Here is a 19,985-nt window from a genome sequence, read left to right as displayed (position 1 = left end):
ATACACTGAAGTGTAAGAAGCCAAGTGAGCCATCCTCATTTCCCCTCATAAGCAATATCCATATAGCTAAATCTTTCCTCCAAACGCCAAAGGGGTATATAGTACAACGCAATAAAATGCAGCACATCCAAAAAGCGACCATCGTGCCCTTCCTCATGATCTAAAATGCAAGTCCTAAACTTTGATGTTCTAACGTCGAAATTGAAATCAGCTCAATCAGAAATTAAGCACCTGCCATTTCAATTTTCTTTCCCTTCACACTCTTCCATTCAATGGCCACACTGCCAATAATAGTAAGTGCGGCCATAACTGCAGCTACCAAGAATGATTGCGTCAACGCGTTATTATAAGAAATTGTCACACCAGCCAAATATTCTGGTGCGATATCTTTTTGGATACTAGTAGCACCAGTGCTCAAAACAACTGCTGGATCGAGATCCGGTACATAATGTGCCAAATTCTGTGCAAGTTTATTTGTAAACACATTTTGGCCAATAGAGACAAATAGAGCTCCTCCGAGTGTTTGAACGAAAATAATGACTGAAGTACCGGTTGGCACTTGAGAGATGTCGAGGACAGTTTGACAGGCTATAAGGGGCTGTTGCATACCGAAACCAATACCGATACCAGCGAGACATTGGTAACCGATCCAGGCAGCGTGATTAGTATCTGGCTTGAAGGTAGTTAAGAGACCGATTCCAATGGATGCGATGACAGAAGAAACAATCATAAGTGGTGCGTAGTAACCGATAGTTGTGACAAGAGCACCGGATATGATACTTGAAAATCAAGTTAGTTTGAGTTCTGTGAAATGGAGGAAGATTGTACGAACCTGACAATGACCAAGGTCAAGACCATTGGTATATTCGAAATACCAGATTTGACAGCCGAATCACCCTTGACGGCTTGGAACCAAATAGGAAGATAGTAGATCAAAAGGAGAAAATAAGATCCAAGACAGAAAGAAAACCATGCAGCAGACCACATGCTTCGCTTCTTCATGATGCTGGGTGGTACGGTGGCACTATCTCCTTTCCAGAACTGGATGGCGATGAATATTCCGATCAATACTCCGAAAAGTACGAAAAGTGCGATGATACGTCCATTGCCCCAAGGATATTTGGTTCCACCCCATTGAAGTGCGAGCAATAGACAGATGATAGCTGGAATGAAGAATGCGGTACCGAGAAGATCGAACTCCTTTATGCGTTGACTCCATGGAAGGACTGCAACAGCTTCTCTATCGGGAGCTTTGAAGAAAACCAAAATGACAAGAACAGTAACTAAGAAATTGAGTAATCAGCAATTGTTTTTCAGGTAAAGTTTTGAAGAGACTTACCAGCTCCAATTGGCAAATTGATTAAGAAGCACCAACGCCAAGTTGCTTTATCAGTCTGTTCAAGTCAGTATTTTGTCCTCGTCAAGTGAATCTCAAGTTAACTTACGAATACACCTCCAAGTAGAGGTCCAGCAACAGAGGCAATACCATACATAGCTCCAATTAAACCAGTATACATCGGTCTCTTGACCAATGGAACTGAGTATGCGACGATGATCAAAGCACCAGAGAAGATTCCAGCACTACCCAGACCAGCAATAGCTCTACCAATGATCAACGCAATTGAATTTGGTGCAACACCACAGATCAAACTGCCGAGCTCGAAGATAGCAATCGCAACTAGGTAAACCCATTTTATCGAGAAGTATGAGTAGAATTTTCCAAAAAGTAATTGAAAGGAAGCAGTGGTGAGTAAGTCTGTAAAGGTAGGAGGTTAGTGGCCAAGTTTTATCTTCAACAGGTTCTTCCCCATAGGGATGCAAAACCAAACAAATAGAAGGAATCCTTACATGCAGATCCGTACCATCCAACATCGTCCAACGAGTGAAACTGATCAGTAATCTTTGGAATCGCCGTTGCAATAATAGAGTTATCCTATTCGTAAATTAGAACACACATACACCATACCATGATCCTAGGGAAACTCGACAAGACTTACCAAAGCCATCAAGAAAACGGATAAACACAAAGCCAAACTAATCAACTGTAATTTAACTCCAGTTGGATATTCTACACCTTCTGGACTTGTATGAACTCTATTCAACTCCTCCTGCTGTATCTCTGCTGCGCTTTTCGTCTTCTTCAACTCTATGGGATGATCATTGTCGCCTTCATGAACCGACGGTATCGTTTCCGAAGGTTTCTCTGACAACTCCGCATCTTTCTTCATAGCTTCGCGTGCTAGAATCGCTTGTTCGGCGTCGGATTTCTCGTGCATGGTGCTTGAAGAACTGATCGAAGCACTGGTAGTGGGTGGTACCTTTCCGTCGGTCATCATTTGATATCTCGTTGTGGAAGTAAAAGACACCTCAGATAGGTACTTGGGTATAGTTCAAGTAGTTGAAGAAGCAGTCTTTAAATGACTGAGTAGGTAGGTACTCTAAGTTATATATATCATACTTAAACCCTTGCCAACGGACGAATTCGGTGGGATTCCTCGTCCGTGTTTAGACCGGAGGAAAGAATAAAATGAACGGAGGATCGAAAATAAACGGATATAGAAGAGGTCTAAAATCCGATTGGAGAGTCTCGTTCAAAAATTCCCTTTGTGATTGATATAAAAAATATCCAAAAAGTAAATATGTCCGGTAGACTAGGGCAACCCAAGAAATTGGAATTCTTTGACAGATATAAGAGGGTCTCCAGGTCCTGGTGGTCCAATTATATAAAATTCAATTAGAGAATTCTGGGGTAAAAAAGGTTTTTTTCGATTAAGGTTATATTTTGAGTGGTCTTGGGTAGATGCTTGATGAATGAAGTATTAATCCGATGGATTAATACGGAACAAGATATAGGTAGAGGGTAAGAAAGAAAGCAAGACGATGACAAATAAGTATAATAGTATATATTTGTATATATATATACCCCTTCATCACCCGATGAAATCAGATTCGAGGATATACAAAAACACGAGAGTCATAGCCTCATAGGTAGAAGAAGAAAAGAAAGTCTCCGAAAGCTTTCCTCTCGAGTCTCGATCCCCTTTCTACCTGTCACTGTGATTAACTCGTACTCACCAGGGGAGGCAGAGAAAAGAGTAAATTGAGGCGCCCAAATCCCCAATTCCATCCACTCTTGATCCCAGCTAAAAGCTTTCCTCCCATCTAGATTCTTCGAATTCTTCTCGACTCCTCCTAACCGAATCAGCTCGCGTTGGCAACTTGGAATTAACCTTACCACATCCATCGCACCCAATCACAGCCCACGTAATCCGATGCGATGGTCCAAAAAGTCGCCGGCGAAACATGGACACGGATTATTCAACTGTCCGATGTTCATCCTGTATTCTCCACCTGGGGGTTCATTTTGCATTCTCGGTGCGAAAATTACTCGCTTGGATCCCTTGCGGCCTGACTCACATTCTCTCATATCGTTCATTCAAGGAAGTGAGATGTCGGGCGTTTGTAAAGTTCGAGTAAGCAGGCGTAATGGGTTTTCGTCTTGGAATTATTATTAGTATGGTCTTGGATCAAAACCAGGCAGTTATATCTGATGACGAGTGCTGAATTTCGCATTGGATCTCTCTATTGAAAACCTACGAGGATGTGTTTTTGAAGAACGATGAAATGCATGACTAACAGTGAACCCATTTCGTGAGCTAGCTAGCTGAAATGAATACTAGGTAAGGTTACCCAGTACCTAGATCTACTATACTATCTACTATCTACTATCAAGACCGCTATTCCAAGAACCCACCAGCCCTAATATCTTGATGACACATACCTTAGTAAATGAAATACTCCTCGGTTACGATTTACGATTTCCAGTATTACCACGATCGACTCATATCGACTGTGTTATATACAAATCATGTCCATTTCACGTACAACTTAACAACTGATTATTGTACGCCACGCCATCACTATAATGCGAAAGTCATATGTCAATATAGATAATTCGTTGGATTCGGAGTCGCGTCATCACCAATTGCATTGATACGTTATATTCTATCATATATCACACCCAAAGACATCATCAAAGTATATCTACAGTAGTAGATAGATAATAAATACCCCCCCCAGTAGCCCAAACAAATCCCCTATTCTCCTATTTTCCTCTGGAAATATCGGATCCCATATCTACCTCCGTTATACGCAAATTTCAACTTCAGTTCAAGCTTCAAATCACAATGACGCCTAGAAACAAACTTGTACTCAACCAACCAAACCAACCCCAAAACTCTCCATCAAAGCACCAGCTAACAGCTAGGTAACCCGACGTCTAACCCGAGTCCGAGCCAAATCTACGTACAAAGTATAAATCTCACTAGCAAATCATAATATTATCACCCGCTCTCGACTGCTAACCGAGGGTTTAAGTTTATGTACAGAGTGGAGTGAGTATATCTCTCTCTTAGGTACTAGGTACCAAATAACTCCACGACCATCAACCTCAGGTCTAGAATATATACCACACCTCATCCCATCTTCTTCCTCATCCCAAGCCCCATCTGTCCCATCTTATACAATCAAGCAAAAACTACAGCTCAAAATACTGCTCAAAAGAAACCACACAGATATATTCAAATCCATACATACTTCCCATCCTATCTGTCCATCCCAATCCCCCTCCACGCCATACAACCACATATAAATCACAGCTCAAGCAAACCACGCAGCTGGATTCAATCCATAGCATAATTCCCATCTCATCCATCTCATCCATCTCATCTCATCACCACCACATCCATCGCAATCATTTCATACTCTATAGTATCTACCTCCCATATATCTACCCAACTAAACACAAGAACCCCTCTCCCTCTCCCATAAATCATAAATCACACATAACACATAATCCCCACCACCCCCCTCCCTCTCTAAATACCCACCACCACTGCCCATTGCTCCCTCCCCTCAAACCCTACCATCCTCACAATCCTCACCACCCTCTCCTTCTATACATATCCTCATCCAACCCATCCCACCAATTCAACCCCTAAAACACAAAATCCCATCACCCATCGCCCATTCATTCACCGCCAAACACTCATTCATTTCGTTCATTTCATCGCTCCCACTCCCACTCCACTGCACTCCACTACACGAGAAAGAAATCTGAGATTTCCCATCCATCCCTCCCTCCCTAGCCACCCTCCCAGACCCTCTCGCCCTCAAGATAAGAAAACGAGTACCGTACGAGACTCCTCGATCATTCTCCCTACCCACCGACCTAGGTAAACAAACAAACAAAAAGCCACGCAATCTGAATCATCAATCATCAATCAACCATCAATCAACCATCAATTAACCATCAATCAACAATCAACCTCACTCAATCTCACTCAACCCACCACTCCACTCCAAAGCCCATCAATCACATCACAAACACTACACTGTAAAAAAGATTCTTTTCATTATCGAGCTAACTTTTAAATGCCCAATCTATCTATCCGCCTCCCATGACCTCAAGTATCAAGTATACATGCGATGATCAGACCATCATAAGCCAAGAGTCAAACGATATCGAGACCTTTTTGTTTCCCTTCCACCAAACCATCAAGTCATATCACCACGTCACTTGCTTCATAGAATACATCGCTGAGTTTCTTCTTTTGACTTCCATCTTAAATTTTTACTTTTAAGTGTGAAAAATATTACACACATATCATCTACCTATTCACCCGCTTAAGAAGTGCTTGGGTCAAGAGTGACACCAGCCGCAATAGTGGCCCAACCAATCAATCTCCAATGCTTTTCAATACGACGACTTAGCGCAACCTTCTCTCCAATGTTAGTGCAAGCGGGGTTAGTCAAGAGCAATTTAGCTGCATCTTGCTTAACAGCCATGACCTTAGCACCAGTAGCAGTAGATCCAATGTTGACCATGAGAACCTCGTTCTTGGTGAGCTTGGTAACCTTAGCTTGTTTACCATCAGCAGTCTTAACACCCAAGAGACGACGCAACAGATAATAGTTGACTTCGATTTCAATGTAGATATCAGGAAGACGACCCTTGAGACCGAGAACGAAACCAACGAGACGATCGGCACGGCAAAGAGTTGGATCAATTCGTGTACCAACACCAATAAGTCCTCCTGGAACAGCGTATTTCAATTCATTGTTCTCCGAGTTGAGAGTAATGATTCTGCTGAAGATTGGTTGACATTTAACACCTCCCTTCTCATCGCGAGAAACGATACCGGGTCGAATCTCGATTTCATCACCCAACTTGATGACACCGTGCAGGATACTTCCACCAGCAACACCACCCTTCAATTCGTCAATTTCAGCACCTGGTTTGTTAACATCGAAGGATCGAATAACAATCATTTGTGGATCCATTGTGAAATCTCTTGGTGGAACAGGGATGTTGGAAACAAGAGCTTCGTTGACGGCATCGATGTTGAACTTCAATTGGGCGGAGATTGGAATAATTGGTGCTCCACCTGCAACAGTTCCTCTAATGAACTTCAATATCGATTGGTAATGCTGGTTTGCGCCTTCTTCTCTCATCAAATCGACCTTGTTCTGTAGAATAATGACTTTGTCGAGCTTCATAATTTCGATAGCGGCCAAATGTTCAGATGTTTGTGGTTGGGGGCAAGTTTCGTTTCCAGCAATAAGTAAGAGAGCGGCGTCCATGACGGCTGCACCAGACAACATAGTACTCATAAGAATATCGTGACCAGGGCAATCGACGAAGCTGTGACATGTTAGCTATTGCTGCTGCGGAAAAGTGCAAGCAATGATAACTTACGATACGTGTCTCAAAAGTCTGTAGGTACCGCTGCACCCCTCTCTTTCGCAAGGTGGGTCAACCTCCTTTTCACTCTTATAACTTCTAAAGCATCCAGGTCTTGGGCACTCCTTGTTATCGCATTGGTAGATCTTTGCATTGGCATAACCAAGCTTGATCGTAATGTTTCTCTCCAACTCGTTCTTGAAACGAACAGTTTGTACTCCAGAGATAGCCTTCACCACAGTTGACTTTCCGTGCGCCACATGTCCAATAGTACCAATGTTGATAGTTGCTTGTCTTGCGATAATCTCTGGGGTGAGGGGAGTCAGGGACTTGACATCCAAGTCTTTTGGTTCGGTTTGAGGTGGTAAGGTAGGTCGAACAATAGCTGGCGCAGGTTCTTTATGTGATGATTTCTTTAATGCGGATTTGATGGGCTTCTCGTCAATATCCTCTACATTGTCGTCAACCTCTTGCGCATCGAGGTTAGGGGATCCTGGATTAGAATCGGATTCAGATTCCAGATCGTTTCCAAACTTATCACCGTTCGAAGCCATGTTGGGTGGTCGTTCTCTGGTGCGTTTTTGCTGTTCTCTTTGCTAGAATATTTGCGTAGCGGGGTAATCGGGCGAAATTCCTTTATGTGAAGCTATCTGGGATGGCTGAAATAATTTCAGATAACTCAAGATTCTCCCTAAGATACGATCTTAAACTCGAGAGATGATTCAAATGTCGTGGATAATATTCCTCGTTGACTGTGAATGGGCAAGATTTCGAATCTAGATAATATTCTTTGAAGTGGGTGACTCAACCGAGAAAATTAACAATCTCGGTCACCGTACTCCCGCTATTTTGGTGACTAACGGATACTGCCGGCCATGATGTATCAATCAATAAATTAATAGCTTAGAGAACACAACTCATCTTGAACGGAAATTTAGAAGAATTGCATAAGATTCGAAGCTAGTTTTACTTCCTAAATCCTATAAGAGAAGTAAAACACAATGGCAAAATCAATTGCAAATTCCGCACAAACACTACCGCGGTTTTTACTCCCCAAATTGAGCTGGCAGACACGATCCTCACTACCCCCGCATACTATTCGAGCATTCAGCGCGGCAGCAAGCAATAATGGAAATTCACAAAGACCTGCTTCTGGTCAGCAGATATCCAATCGAGTACGATCTGTAGAAAGTGGAAACAAATCTCGAACTAGCATATTACAAGAGCCATCATGTCGCAGAGCATTCCACGCAACCCCTCGTCAATCTCGAGATCACCATTTCGATACCCTAAAGTTCGTTCAGCGGTTACGGGATGAGGGATTCACAGAACCCCAAGCTGTAGCTATGATGAAAGTACTCAGCGATGTTATTGAAGAAAGGTAATGATCTATACTCCTATACACATTCCCCCTTAAGGTCTTACCGAAGTCAACTAACCTCCATCCCAGCATCCAAAACCTAACCCGCACAATGGTTCTCCGCGAGGATGCCGCTCGCGCAACCTACACTCAAAAAGTTGACTTCGCCGCCCTCCGCAGCGAACTCCTCTCTGCAGATTCCACCGAATCATCCACAACCCGCGCTTCTCACGAGCGACTCACCAATGATCTCGCTAAACTAAATGCTCGTCTGCGCGATGAGGTTTCCCGAACCCAAGCTTCCGTTCGATTAGATTTGAATTTGGAAAAAGGCAGGATAAGAGAGGAGGCTAATGTGCAAGATCTCAAAATCAAGGAAACGGAAACAAAGATTGAGCAGGAGGTGGCTGGGTTGAGGGAGAAATTGGAGGGTGTCAAGTTTCAGACACTGCAGTGGTTGATGGGAGTTTGTACCGGTACGGCAGCGTTGATTTTGGGTGCTTGGAGATTGTTGATGTAGGAAGTGTTTTCTTTAGCGGGAGAAGGGCAGTATTGATACCAGAATGCTTTGTGTTTTGAATAGAACTGGATGATAGATTAATCATTGAATTTAATTGCAATCTCAAACACGTCAAGTTGATGTGAAATATAGAATACAGTGACTCTAGCTCTGAGCACCTCATGTCTTATGATGATTTATGCCACCGCTCCAGGGCATGTCAATGTATTCATGAATGCGTGGGACTTGGGATCCATAGCTTCATCCAAGTGATAAATCCCTATTCTGCTCAAAAGAATCCGCTGAATTGCAAATTTTCATCAATTCAGCATGAGAATTACCCCCTTCCTTTAGTTCCACCTCTTCGCATTCTCCTTTCCACATCTCCCTCTATTTCCACCAAGTAACCAAACGAATACTCAATAATATAAAAGAATAAAACACCCAACCCCATCTCATCTCCCCTTCTCATCTCCCCAAAGCACTCGCATCGACCTCTTCAAAAATTATCCACCATTCCCATCCACCCAACCTCTTCTCTCCTCTCCCACACACTAAATACACATCTAGGTACCCAACTATGGGTCAGGTCAACTCTTACAATAACTTTCAAATCCATATCCAAATATTGGAAAACTTACACTTGTCATCCAGAGATAAATACCATTTCCCTCCCCTCTTCTAGTGTCTACGCCTCTAGGCTCTTGGTTTTCAGTCAGCTGTTCATGTGAATGAAAGATGAAAGCCATTTGATAGGTGGGTGGTTTACTCAAGTCGAAAGGAATGAATATATATGCATTCATAGATTTTTGGTTAATGGGATGAAATTGAAGAGAGAGAGGAGGAAGAAGGAGGAAGAGGGAGGGGAGGGGGAGGAGGGGGAGGAGGAGGAGGAGGAGGAGGAGAAGGAGAAGAAGTCAAAGAACTAGAGATAGCATCGAAAGCATTAGCTCTTTGTAAAAATGTTCTGTATTCCAGTTATCCAGTTATCACCAACTTGATACTTGATAGCAAGATTCAAACCGAGATCGAGGTGAAATTTCACCTACTAGATATTTAACCATGTACAAGGAAAGCTCTGGGATAAAGACACACTACTACTCGAGTACTATCTTATATGTATGCAGTATGTTTACTTCATAGTTGATATATCAAATAAGAATATTTAACTTCATTTTACGCATCTCCTAGTATCATCTCTAGCTATTCTATAATCTTTCCGCTCCGTCTCGCCTTCGATTTTCCGGTTTAAAAATAAGTTCCGCTTATTCACTCTCCATTCAATCTTAGGAACGCATAGGGGAAATACACTCCTGAGACTTTCATCTCATATCTTTTCTTTCGTCCTCCGTGTAATGCTTTTCGAATAGAAACAAGTACGTGCGTACTGATGAACAAAAAGAGGATTTCCATTGAACAAACGAGAATATTGCTGCGCGAGACCAGATCATGATTGAACATACCCAGGCCCGAAAGCCGAAGGCACATCCAGTTCAACAAGTCCACACATGCTAGCACAGTAAGAAATTGATAAGATTGGCTCGAGTCATGAGACGAAATAGGAGAACCAGAAAGCATGTCAGATGATCTCAATAAGAAAATCATCAACCAGCTCAAATAGTGAACTGGCTATCATCAAGCGGATCGGTGAACCAAGTAGTAGAATCCTTAGGAATTTTGCTGCGCGTATATTTTTGTCGACTTTCCCTAGTGCTCGTAGTTTCAAAGACCTTTAATAATAGAGCTGATTTGATGTCATCATTCAACTTAAATGCAAGATGGGCTGGTTTGTTGCGATACACTTCCATGTCGCCTGGCATGAGTTCAGAGCCGTTGTCAAAGTCCTCTTCGATAGAAGTGTTGTCAATTTTGTGTTCGAGAAATGGCCGTACTGATGCTCTGACGAATAGTTCTGAAAGGGGATGACCAGCTCCAAGAGTCGAAAAGATCTTTTCCACGTGGCCACCTTTTAAGATAGTTGAAGGAGCTAGACTCTTTCGTTCTTCCTTCAGGATTTTTTCAAGAGTGGGAAGCATGGTAGTCGCTGGTCCAGCAACTTTGAGCTCGTTTGCGAGAACTACGAAGTTTACGATCGAAGTAATCTTTCGTGTTTGGCTTACTCGAGAACCAAATGAGACGTTGCGACAGACCATATATTGTATGAGCGCATCAAAGAGATCTGGCTCGACATCTAAGAGAAATATTTCCTTTAGAGCATCTTCATCTCCTGTGAGATCAATCATGTTCTTTAAGTATCTCGAGTTGTCGCAGATAAGCTTCGTCGGAACTGAACGACTTTTTGAGCCGGAGAGATTGACAATTGTAAGGTTAGCCGAGTTTTGACAAAGACCAGAAAAGGTGTTTCTGTAAAACATGATTAGTATGTCCATTCGACGTTTGAACAATGGGAAATGCGCACATACTTAATCCACTGGCTGGCGGGCTCTAAATTCGTATCTCCATCGCCAACCTGGATACGTGCCTTCTTTGTGACACGCTCAACCTAAGTATTGTCAACAGTTGTACACTAATATCATTGTTTGAGCTCAACCTACCGACGTACTTCCCGATCCTCTCTTTCGCGAATCATCCTTCCGCATGTAAGAATCTCGATTCTCAGCTTCGTCATCCGAAGTAAACGTCTCCCTCTCCAACTTTATAGCCTCTGCAATATTATAATCGCACAACTCTAAGGACTCACTGCATCTACTAACCGAAAGGTGAGGGAGGTATTGTTGCATTTCCTTCACTTTTTGCAGCTGCTCTTTAGTAAGACCTTCAGATGAATCGAAATCCGGAGAACTGTCACGAGAAACGGAAATTCTTGTTGAACCACGGACTTTGTATTCTGGGCCATCACGTCTTGAGGTTCGACCATCACACCCGGCTTCGTGCCTTCTTATATCAGACTTTGAGACTTCCCTTTTGCATTTGACACAAACTTGCTTCGTCTTCATACGACATGATTCCTCGTGACTGGTTCGCGCCAACCAGTCCTTTTGTTCCGTCCCACAGAACTTGCAATTACGTTTCTGTTCCGCATGTCTCTTTGCCTGAGGACTCTCCTTGAAGGGTGGAATATTGATCATCTCAATATCGGAGTTATAATCTTCCGGGTCTGATCTGCCTTTACCTTTATCAGTAGGTAGCTTTCGCAGGTTGCTGTGGTCAGGGCTGGCACGCAAAGTCGCATCATCCTCTTCTGACTTGAAGTATTCATCATCGTCGCTAGTGTCGACGAATGAGTTGTCTGGGATTCGGTGCAATAGCTCAGGTGAGGATAAACTGGGCTTCGACGATTTATTGCCACTAATATCGCTGGAAATGGAGCTTTCTAAATCTGACGACGAATCTACAAACAAGCTTTCATCCGGTCTGCTCATAGGACTGATTGCCGGACTGACACGCCTAGTAGATACAGGAGCTACATATGTCCCAGGGTCCTTAGAAGCATCAACGACACCCTCAAATAACAAACGAAGAGCACAATCAGAAGATCCATCACAAACTTGCAAGGCATAAAAAGCCCACCAGATTTTCACCTCCGGAGCGATGTTGATAATTTTTTCAACTTCGCCACGCATTGTAAGATTCCCAATTTCTTCTAAACTCGTGATATAGGTAATCGATAGATATTGACCCTTATTTTGACGTGTAACGTGAAGTAAATCTCGAGCTGCGTCCAATACTCCATCACTCCTGATGAGCGCATAAGTAAGATAAAGGAGTGGGTAGGATGGATAGGACGGAAGCATTGCTACAACTTTATCGCGTATCTCCGAGTCGATAATATCGCTGACCTGCATATCCAGTAACCCTGCTTCTCTTTTTGGTGGCCGCAGGGCGAGAGTGTCTGAGAAAGCAGATGGAGAGGCCTGAGACAAACCGTTTCGGCCACTGGGACCGATACTACCGATCATGATGGAAGTAAATTGTGAGGTCCTTAACAGGGCTTCAGTGTTATCAGGGATTATTATTGGAGGATGTATCGTCGAAGATGTAAAGATGATGAATTGGAATAGCAATGTTGGTTCTCCGGAGTGGATATGAAGTTCTATCTTTAGATCAAAAGCATAAAGAAGAATGGCTGCACCTCCGAAAGATCGAGTTGATAAGTGATCCAGGTTCTGTTTTTATCGATCAGAGATAATCTCGAGGATATGGCCTTTCTTATGCTCGATGAAAACTTCTGCGCGAGCAAGAGAAAGCGATAAAAATCCAACAGTTAATATCGAGATGTCTCGAGAGCCCTGCGATCAAAGTCAAAAGTTAAGTATTCTCAGAGAAAAGGATCAGCTCAGATGCCGAAGAAAAGACAATCAAACCTCCATCCAAAGCGCAAGATAGATAATCGTAAACCCAAAGACAAAAGATAGTGGCAAGTAGTTACTCCGTATCAAATCACCTCTCTCGAGACACTAGATATCGATAAAACGCCAATCTGAAGAAGCTGGATGATATCTGAAGAAATCTATCAAGTTTGAAGAGAAAAATATCATAGATAAGAAGTAAAGCCAGTAAATTGGAGGGCTGTAAAATAAACTGAGGAGTCGAGGATAGAATGATAATAGTAATGCTCCTGGGTTGAAATCCTTTGCAAGCGTTTGCGACAAGTCGGCCCTAGCAAGCAGATAATGCTGTAGAAGGTTGTGTAGTTGATAATGTTGTTGTTATTATTATTATTATTATTATTATTATTGTTATTATTGTTATTATTGTTATTGATGTAGAGAAGTTTTCCAAGAGCCAAAGTCGCACGTCATAAGTCATAAGTTGAAGATCAAAAGAAGGGGAACAACAGCAAGAAATAACCAACCGTCTGACTACCCAACTAACCACCTACCTAACTACCTCAACCTAAAAGCGGGGTAACCCCAAGTCCCATCCCCCTTTCCCAATCCAGAAAGAGCTCCATACACCAAGAGCAACAAGAAGATCACTTACTGAATATCCACAACTACTTGATAGAATACTAGGTAGGCATTCCAAAGGTGAACAACTCCCGCAGACTCACTTCAGAGTTCAAAGGTGAGAGAAATAAAGTACTCATTAACACCATTCGCGAAAGTGAAGCGAGAAATGCATGTCAATGTCTTACATGGTGTTGCACATTGGAGACAATGGTAATGAAAAGTGAGCGAGCGATTGATACTCGCACTTCTAGTCATGTATGTCGATCCTTAGAACCCCTTTATCAATGAACCAACCACGTTTGAATGTTCGAACTTATTGAGAACTTTCTCAAGACCCCAATTTTTGGAAATGTTCAGATGCATTTGTAACTTTCGCAAAAACAGAGTCCATCACATACCACACATACCAACACCACCATGAAGCCCCTCACTCAAGGTGCCTGCACTACACAGTGATACTCAGAGAATAACAGCCAAGGGAATTATGAACGGATGACTGATAAATTCGGTAGATGAGAAGAAGCTTCTTCCAGAGGAGTCACCACCTTCAATTTTATAATATTAATACCTATCATCTCTAGCAAGCCTCGATACTTAGTACTTGGCACAAAACCCCTCAATCCTCTCCTGGAATACCAAATTCAATTCTGCCAACCAACGCCTCATATCATAGAATTCGATTAAGTTTGTACCTAACCGATCCATCCATCCATCATGATAGACCCTAGCTAGGTCTTCTGCATTCCTCATACCTCATGCATTGTACATTAAAATTCGTAATTGTGCACTGATCCATTCATCGTCTCATATCCACATCTTCCTCATCAGCCGGTTCGACCCTAACTAAAATTTCCTCCAACAATCCCTCGAGGAAAACATCCACATCCTTCCCCATCCCCACTGGTTCTTGTTTATCCCAATGGTCGATTTCCTTGCACACATGTGCAAGCTTATAAACTAATTTTCGTAATTTCTCATGGGCAGCTTGTGCCCTTTGTTGCTTTGGAGTGGCTCCAGTCGTGCGGAAAGCATGTTGTAGGCGATACTGACGTCGTTTGAGTGCTTCTTCAAGTGCAGGAAAGATCACATCATTCAAGGCATCAAGATCCCCGGTTGGACTAGCAGGAGCAGGTGAAGGCATAGATGATGGAGCTCTAGAAGATTGAGATGAAATACTTTCTTGAGAAGGAGTATTGCGTAATTTTTTCGATGGTAATGCAGGTAATGGCTGCTGACCTGTCTGGCGTAGATTGATATTTTGAAGGCCTGTAGGGTTGGGAGGTAATGGAAGTGGCTGTTGATGTTGCTGTTTTCGAGGCTCCGCAGTAGGTACTTGGTTTGGAAGTCTTTGCTGCAGTGGTTGAGGCTGACCGCTGCCACGGAATGGAGGGATTTCAGGCAATTTGATAGGGGCAAGTTTTGGTAATGACTGTTGCGTATTTGGTCGTGGTAATGCTGAAGGCGGTGTATTTTGATTCGTGTACTGTATTGGTATTGGGGCGGTAGAGGGGGGTATTCGCAATGGCGGTGGAGATGGTTCACCGAGCTTCAGAAATCCCATATCTTTCTGGAGTTGTTCTTGCAAAGTACGATCATAATCAGGAGAATCAGAAACTTGTCTATTTATGTAACTCGTAGCCGTTCTAGGTGTCTCCAATCCTGGAGGTCTGAATTTCTCTGGTGATGGTGGAAGAGGGACCTTGGTAGGAGACATTGAAGTCTGGATACTTGGAACAGGCCGTCTCTGTGGAGAAGGTTGCCTGGGTTGTGCATCTACTGGTGGACAATTTGTTGCTTTGACAGTTTCAATACTCGAGACATATCCTGGTTCTTTTATTTTCGAGGGCGATTGCTGTCTCGGACGCTCTGCATAATTATTCTCTTCTGATGACCTTGATGCTCTTGCATTCGTGTCAGATTCTCCCATAGCATTCAGCCCAACCCTTCCATTTACTCTTCCGCCAACTGGTCGGACCGTGCCAAAATCCCATAAGTCTTCATCGACAGGTTTAGGTCGGGGAGCTTCTTCTCTCTCATTATCCGAGTCGTCATCGTCACCCTTGTGATGCACTGCCCAACGTTCGTATCTCTCTATCAACTCTGTCAAATATGAGGTCTTCTTGGCTTTTCGAACAAAGGCGTGTTTCAGCAATTCTCTAGCCGATGGTCGTTCTCTCGGATCTCGTTGAAGGCACAATTCGACGAAATCTTTGAAAGCCCTGGTGAAATTTCCTTCTAATTTTGGGGGCGCATTTTTAGGGATGAGGAACAAAACTTTCATTGGATGGATATCAGAGTATGGAGGTTCGCCATTGGCGAGTTCGAGTGCGGTAATTCCCAGAGACCATATATCCGCCTTGTGGTCATAACCAGATTGTTTGATGACTTCCGGGGCCATCCAGAATGGGGTTCCAACAAATGTATTCTTCTTGGTCATGGTAGCAGATAATTGGCCTGAAACACCGAAATCCGCGAGTTTAACTTGTCCATTGGCGCCCAGTAGAACATTTGCAGCTGTCCTCAGATGTTAGCTCCTGGAATCTAGACCCAAATTCCCACCGAAAATCATGCAAACCTTTAATATCTCTATGAAGCTTCTTATCCCCATGTAAATAATCCAAGCCTAGCAGAAGTTCGCGTATGATAATCGAAATATATTCCTCCTGTATCAGACCCGGCTTCATCAAGTCACCACAACTACCACCCGAGCAGAATTCCATAACGATCCAAAGATCCGAGCCTCTAAGATATGATCCATAGTATTGGGTAACGAACGGGGAATGTAATTCGGAAAGGATAGAAATCTCCTGAATAATATCTTCGACTTCATCTTCGGCATTTTCAACGTCGATAACTTTTATGGCTACAGCCTGCCCGGTGCGCTTGTCAACTCTGCTGAAGATTAGTACATGGCCTAGATGAGAAACTGGAGTGGCAATTGGCAGAAGGAAGAACCATACCCTTTGTAAACTTTACCAAAACTACCACCGCCTATAAACATGAGCCTTTGTACAGAGTGATGAAAGTATACGCAAACATACCGATGCAATTCTGCTTTGTGTACAAAGTCTCCGGATCTACAACACCACTCATCTCATGCGCCATCACTCAAAATCAAAAATCGATTCGATTTGGAAAGAGAAATGAGATAACGCCACTGCTGATTTCAGGTTGAGTTGTCGGTTTGTTGTCCGCGTTTTACTGGGAGCACCCCGCCGATATTTAGTCGCTCTCCAAACCCTGGGAAGGGCTGTAGTAGTGAATTGATTTGACCTCTCGTCCAAGGTATCAGGCACAATCAGTTCTACTTTGTTATAACTTATCGTCGCACATACGAATGGTCAGAAGAAGATTTGTTGATTCCGTCTCGTCCTTTTTTCTGCAGAGGGACAAAGGGATCGCGATCTGGTCCTGTGAACGCGGTGTACGGTATGGTATGGTGGGGTCAACGGCTACCGAGGGAGTGTATCACTATATCAAATAGAGAAGAGAGAGATTGAATGTCGAAGCTTGTCGTGGTGTTTAGAATCGTAAATATCGTAAACGTAGACCTTGCTCTTCGCAAAGGAGTAAGAAAAATGATTGTGTAGAAATGGAAGAGAAGTAGCAACTTGAGCTAGGTAGCTATCTAAAGGAATGCAACTTATGGGAAGCGGCATGCACGAATAACCTTAGAGGTGGACGCGGGATAGAGAGATATAAGTACGTATGGATGGATGGATATATGGATGGATATGTATTGTTTCATCAATCTGGGGAAGGTACCTAGGCATGCATTGGCTGTTGAGGAACGAATGGGCCTAGTTGAGTTGAGAAATTTGTTTTTTATTGATTTAATGATAATTATGACTCTGCTCTTATGCACTCCCAGATTTGAGATTAAAGAATCAGGAACAAATCGATATCCTAGAAAAACAAACATATTATTGCTTATTATTTTCACGAAATGACTGGTCTTTGTTGTCATTTCATGCATCTTGTCTACCAGCCAACCACCTCATTGAACCAATTGGTTGAAACCAAGGAGCTTAACTTGCCCACTTCGCCAAACGTCAATAATTTCAGGGGTTAAAAAGCGTAGCGTATGGCCCCCGGCGGTTACTACTGTATGTCATAAACGTCACTCAAGCAACATCCAAGAGTTATATCAATCTAATAATTCAAGGATCTAGAACTTCATTAGTAGTGTCACTACTATCATGCCAATAAAATTGTTTTCATATCATGATATTTTCGTTTCTCATTCCCATAAATCTATAGCCCAGGAACCCGATAATCCTTGCATTGCTGGCAAGTCCCGTCCGTCTATGTACAACGATGAGCTGCCGAAGTAAGAAAAGGGAAAGCCCCTCCCTATGTGAATTTCTTTATGAGAAGAAATGGGCCAGCAACTTCAGGGGAGTAAGCGTATTTCTCCATGTACGTTGTGAACAGCTCATTATTATCTCGCCCTGCGATGCGAGCAATCTCTCTGGTATCAATTAATCGCCAAAACTCTCAAAACATTTACTCCTCGATGAATTCAACCATCACAGTCCCATTATTGAGTCCCGCAGCCTTGACCGTTTCGTCCAAAGAATCTATCAAATCTTTCCCTGCGCTTCTCAACTCAAATGGAACACCTGCTTTTCCCTCCAGTGGATCCGACTTTAGCCATTCGTAAATGCGACGGACTGTATCATCGAGCCTGAATCTATGAACAACACGACCATTGGCGTGTCTGAACTGAATGCGCGTGCTTTGTGATAAGGGTCCTTCAGGCTCAGTGTGTGGTCTGTCAGAAGCAATCTGAGAGAAAGGAGAAACTTCTGCACTAGAATTTGAATTATTTTGAGAAGGCTCGGCTGTCTCTGAGCTCTCTTCTGAAGTCTCTTTACCCTTGCCTTTGCTGACATCTCCGAAACTCTTCGTGAGGTCATCTGGATCATCAGCTTTAGGACCTGTTGATCCGTTATTCGCAAGACTATTTTGCATCGCAAGATTGAGCATCTCCTCTTCAGTGAGCCTATTGACGTCTACCGCAGTGGGCTTCTCTAGCTTTCGTCTTGCGACAGGATTTTTCTTGGAAAGATCGAGACTATATCTATCAAGGAACTCAACCAGCTGCATGAGAAATTCTGCAGGCTTTGGTACTGGAGGTCCTGACCAGACCTTTACTTGCTCTCCAGTCCTTGGGTCGACGATCGCAATATGAGGATATGCAGCCTCGCTATCTTTCTGAGGAAAGTAATACTGAATATATTGGCTGCCCCGCGGATCGTCCTTGGAATACTGCATGAATATGAAATTCTCCTTCACAACATCTCTAACTCCAGGGTCTTTCCATATGTCGCGATTCAATGACTGGCAGTCAAAGATAGAGTTATCTTGAATGTTTACTAATATCCACTTTCCATTTTCTTTTCCCTCGTCACGAGCGGAATCCCAAGGCAATTTGTACATGAGGTCGAATGGTGGCCTGAAAAGCTCTGCAAGACGGGCGCTCTTACTAGTTCCTTCTGCTCCTGTAACCGCTCGTGCTGTATCTTCGTTTTCCTGGTCCCAAATTGATGGAGCCGCTCGTCCACCTGGATTTCCTGTTCGAGCTGTTTCGATATTAGTACAAAAAATAACAATAATCAATTTTTTTTTTTAAATCATTGTCCTTACCTGAGCCTCCACCGCCAGCCGCCCTGGTTTGTCTTTGAGCCCTGAGTCTCATTTGCTCCAAGACTTCACTTTGCAGGGCATCATCTCCATCCCACCCCCCGGGCCCACCAACAAGCGTCTCCGTTGTTCTGGCAATAGGTGCTCTTACGCCTTCTGCATCGAATCCGCCACTTGCATCTCCACCGCTGTAAAGCTCTTCTTGCATTCTCCGCGCCATAGCTGCATCGTCCTCAACTTCCGCGGCGCGTGCAATAGCGGCAGCTGTTGCAGTTTCGGAATCACCATCGCTATTATCATCATCAATCTCCATGTCGTCATCGGAATCCAAATTGACTACCCCAGATGCATTTTGCTGGGCGCGGTTCGTAGATCTTTGTGGTCTGGTAGAAGTAGGTATTTGTGGCGGCGCCTGTTGAGAAGCAGCATTTTGGCTTGCAAGTTCTGGCGCTTCGAAGAATAATCCTATTGCTTGTTCATGATTATTGTCGGTCATTCCAAGGTACACTCTTGCCACAGCCTCCGATTGCCCTGTAATGGACGTAAAAGCTTCGACGGGGTCATCCATGATGAATGATCGGCCGAAGAATGGTTGACTAGATTCGTGTCTGTGTATGCGATGAGGAAGGGTATGATTATTTGGAGTGACAGAAAGATGTTGGATTTGGAATAATTAGAAACCTTCGCGGTTGAAAGCTAGAGGTTGAAAGTTTGCTAACGAGAGGAGAGTTGAGTTTCGTGAATCGTAAGGTTGTGAAGATGATTAGAGATGGTGCGTGCAGTTCATGAGGTTCAGTTTCGCAGGTGAAAAAGTGGTGGTGACTT

The 19,985-nt window shown here is 43.3% G+C and overlaps 6 protein-coding genes across 6 annotated transcripts; 1 reads left to right on the top strand and 5 right to left on the bottom strand.

The window, feature by feature from the left end:
- Positions 1 to 223: 223 nt before the first annotated feature.
- On the bottom strand, positions 224 to 2,333 carry EAF01_010014 (uncharacterized protein; the record flags this gene model as incomplete). The annotated part of the gene is made up of 6 exons (XM_038918270.1): positions 224 to 779; positions 833 to 1,283; positions 1,340 to 1,394; positions 1,446 to 1,756; positions 1,849 to 1,933; positions 1,998 to 2,333. The coding sequence occupies 6 exons, from the start codon at positions 2,331 to 2,333 to the stop codon at positions 224 to 226; spliced, it is 1,794 nt and encodes a 597-aa protein (XP_038766240.1).
- A 3,352-nt stretch (positions 2,334 to 5,685) lies between these two features.
- On the bottom strand, positions 5,686 to 7,296 carry EAF01_010013 (uncharacterized protein; the record flags this gene model as incomplete). The annotated part of the gene is made up of 2 exons (XM_038918269.1): positions 5,686 to 6,703; positions 6,758 to 7,296. The coding sequence occupies 2 exons, from the start codon at positions 7,294 to 7,296 to the stop codon at positions 5,686 to 5,688; spliced, it is 1,557 nt and encodes a 518-aa protein (XP_038766239.1).
- A 447-nt stretch (positions 7,297 to 7,743) lies between these two features.
- EAF01_010012 (uncharacterized protein) lies at positions 7,744 to 8,622 on the top strand (the record flags this gene model as incomplete). The annotated part of the gene is made up of 2 exons (XM_038918268.1): positions 7,744 to 8,123; positions 8,193 to 8,622. The coding sequence occupies 2 exons, from the start codon at positions 7,744 to 7,746 to the stop codon at positions 8,620 to 8,622; spliced, it is 810 nt and encodes a 269-aa protein (XP_038766238.1).
- Positions 8,623 to 10,214: 1,592 nt separating this feature from the next.
- EAF01_010011 (uncharacterized protein) lies at positions 10,215 to 12,521 on the bottom strand (the record flags this gene model as incomplete). Its single annotated transcript, XM_038918267.1, has 3 exons — positions 10,215 to 10,965; positions 11,025 to 11,104; positions 11,157 to 12,521. 3 exons carry the CDS (start codon positions 12,519 to 12,521, stop codon positions 10,215 to 10,217), a joined length of 2,196 nt encoding a protein of 731 aa, XP_038766237.1.
- A 1,500-nt stretch (positions 12,522 to 14,021) lies between these two features.
- Positions 14,022 to 17,562, bottom strand: EAF01_010010 (uncharacterized protein). Its single transcript, XM_038918266.1, has 4 exons — positions 16,556 to 17,562; positions 16,475 to 16,505; positions 16,090 to 16,406; positions 14,022 to 16,028 (listed from the first exon to the last, which is right to left on the bottom strand). Exons 1-4 carry the CDS (start codon positions 16,617 to 16,619, stop codon positions 14,311 to 14,313), a joined length of 2,130 nt encoding a protein of 709 aa, XP_038766236.1. The 5' UTR covers positions 16,620 to 17,562; the 3' UTR covers positions 14,022 to 14,310.
- A 458-nt stretch (positions 17,563 to 18,020) lies between these two features.
- EAF01_010009 (uncharacterized protein) lies at positions 18,021 to 19,728 on the bottom strand (the record flags this gene model as incomplete). The annotated part of the gene is made up of 2 exons (XM_038918265.1): positions 18,021 to 19,099; positions 19,164 to 19,728. 2 exons carry the CDS (start codon positions 19,726 to 19,728, stop codon positions 18,021 to 18,023), a joined length of 1,644 nt encoding a protein of 547 aa, XP_038766235.1.
- Positions 19,729 to 19,985: the final 257 nt, after the last annotated feature.

The sequence above is a fragment of the Botrytis porri genome (genome assembly GCF_014898465.1).
Source record: "Botrytis porri strain MUCL 3234 chromosome Unknown BPOR_015, whole genome shotgun sequence".
In the NCBI taxonomy this organism is placed as follows: domain Eukaryota; kingdom Fungi; phylum Ascomycota; class Leotiomycetes; order Helotiales; family Sclerotiniaceae; genus Botrytis; species Botrytis porri.
This window is presented reverse-complemented; position numbering and strand designations above follow the sequence as displayed.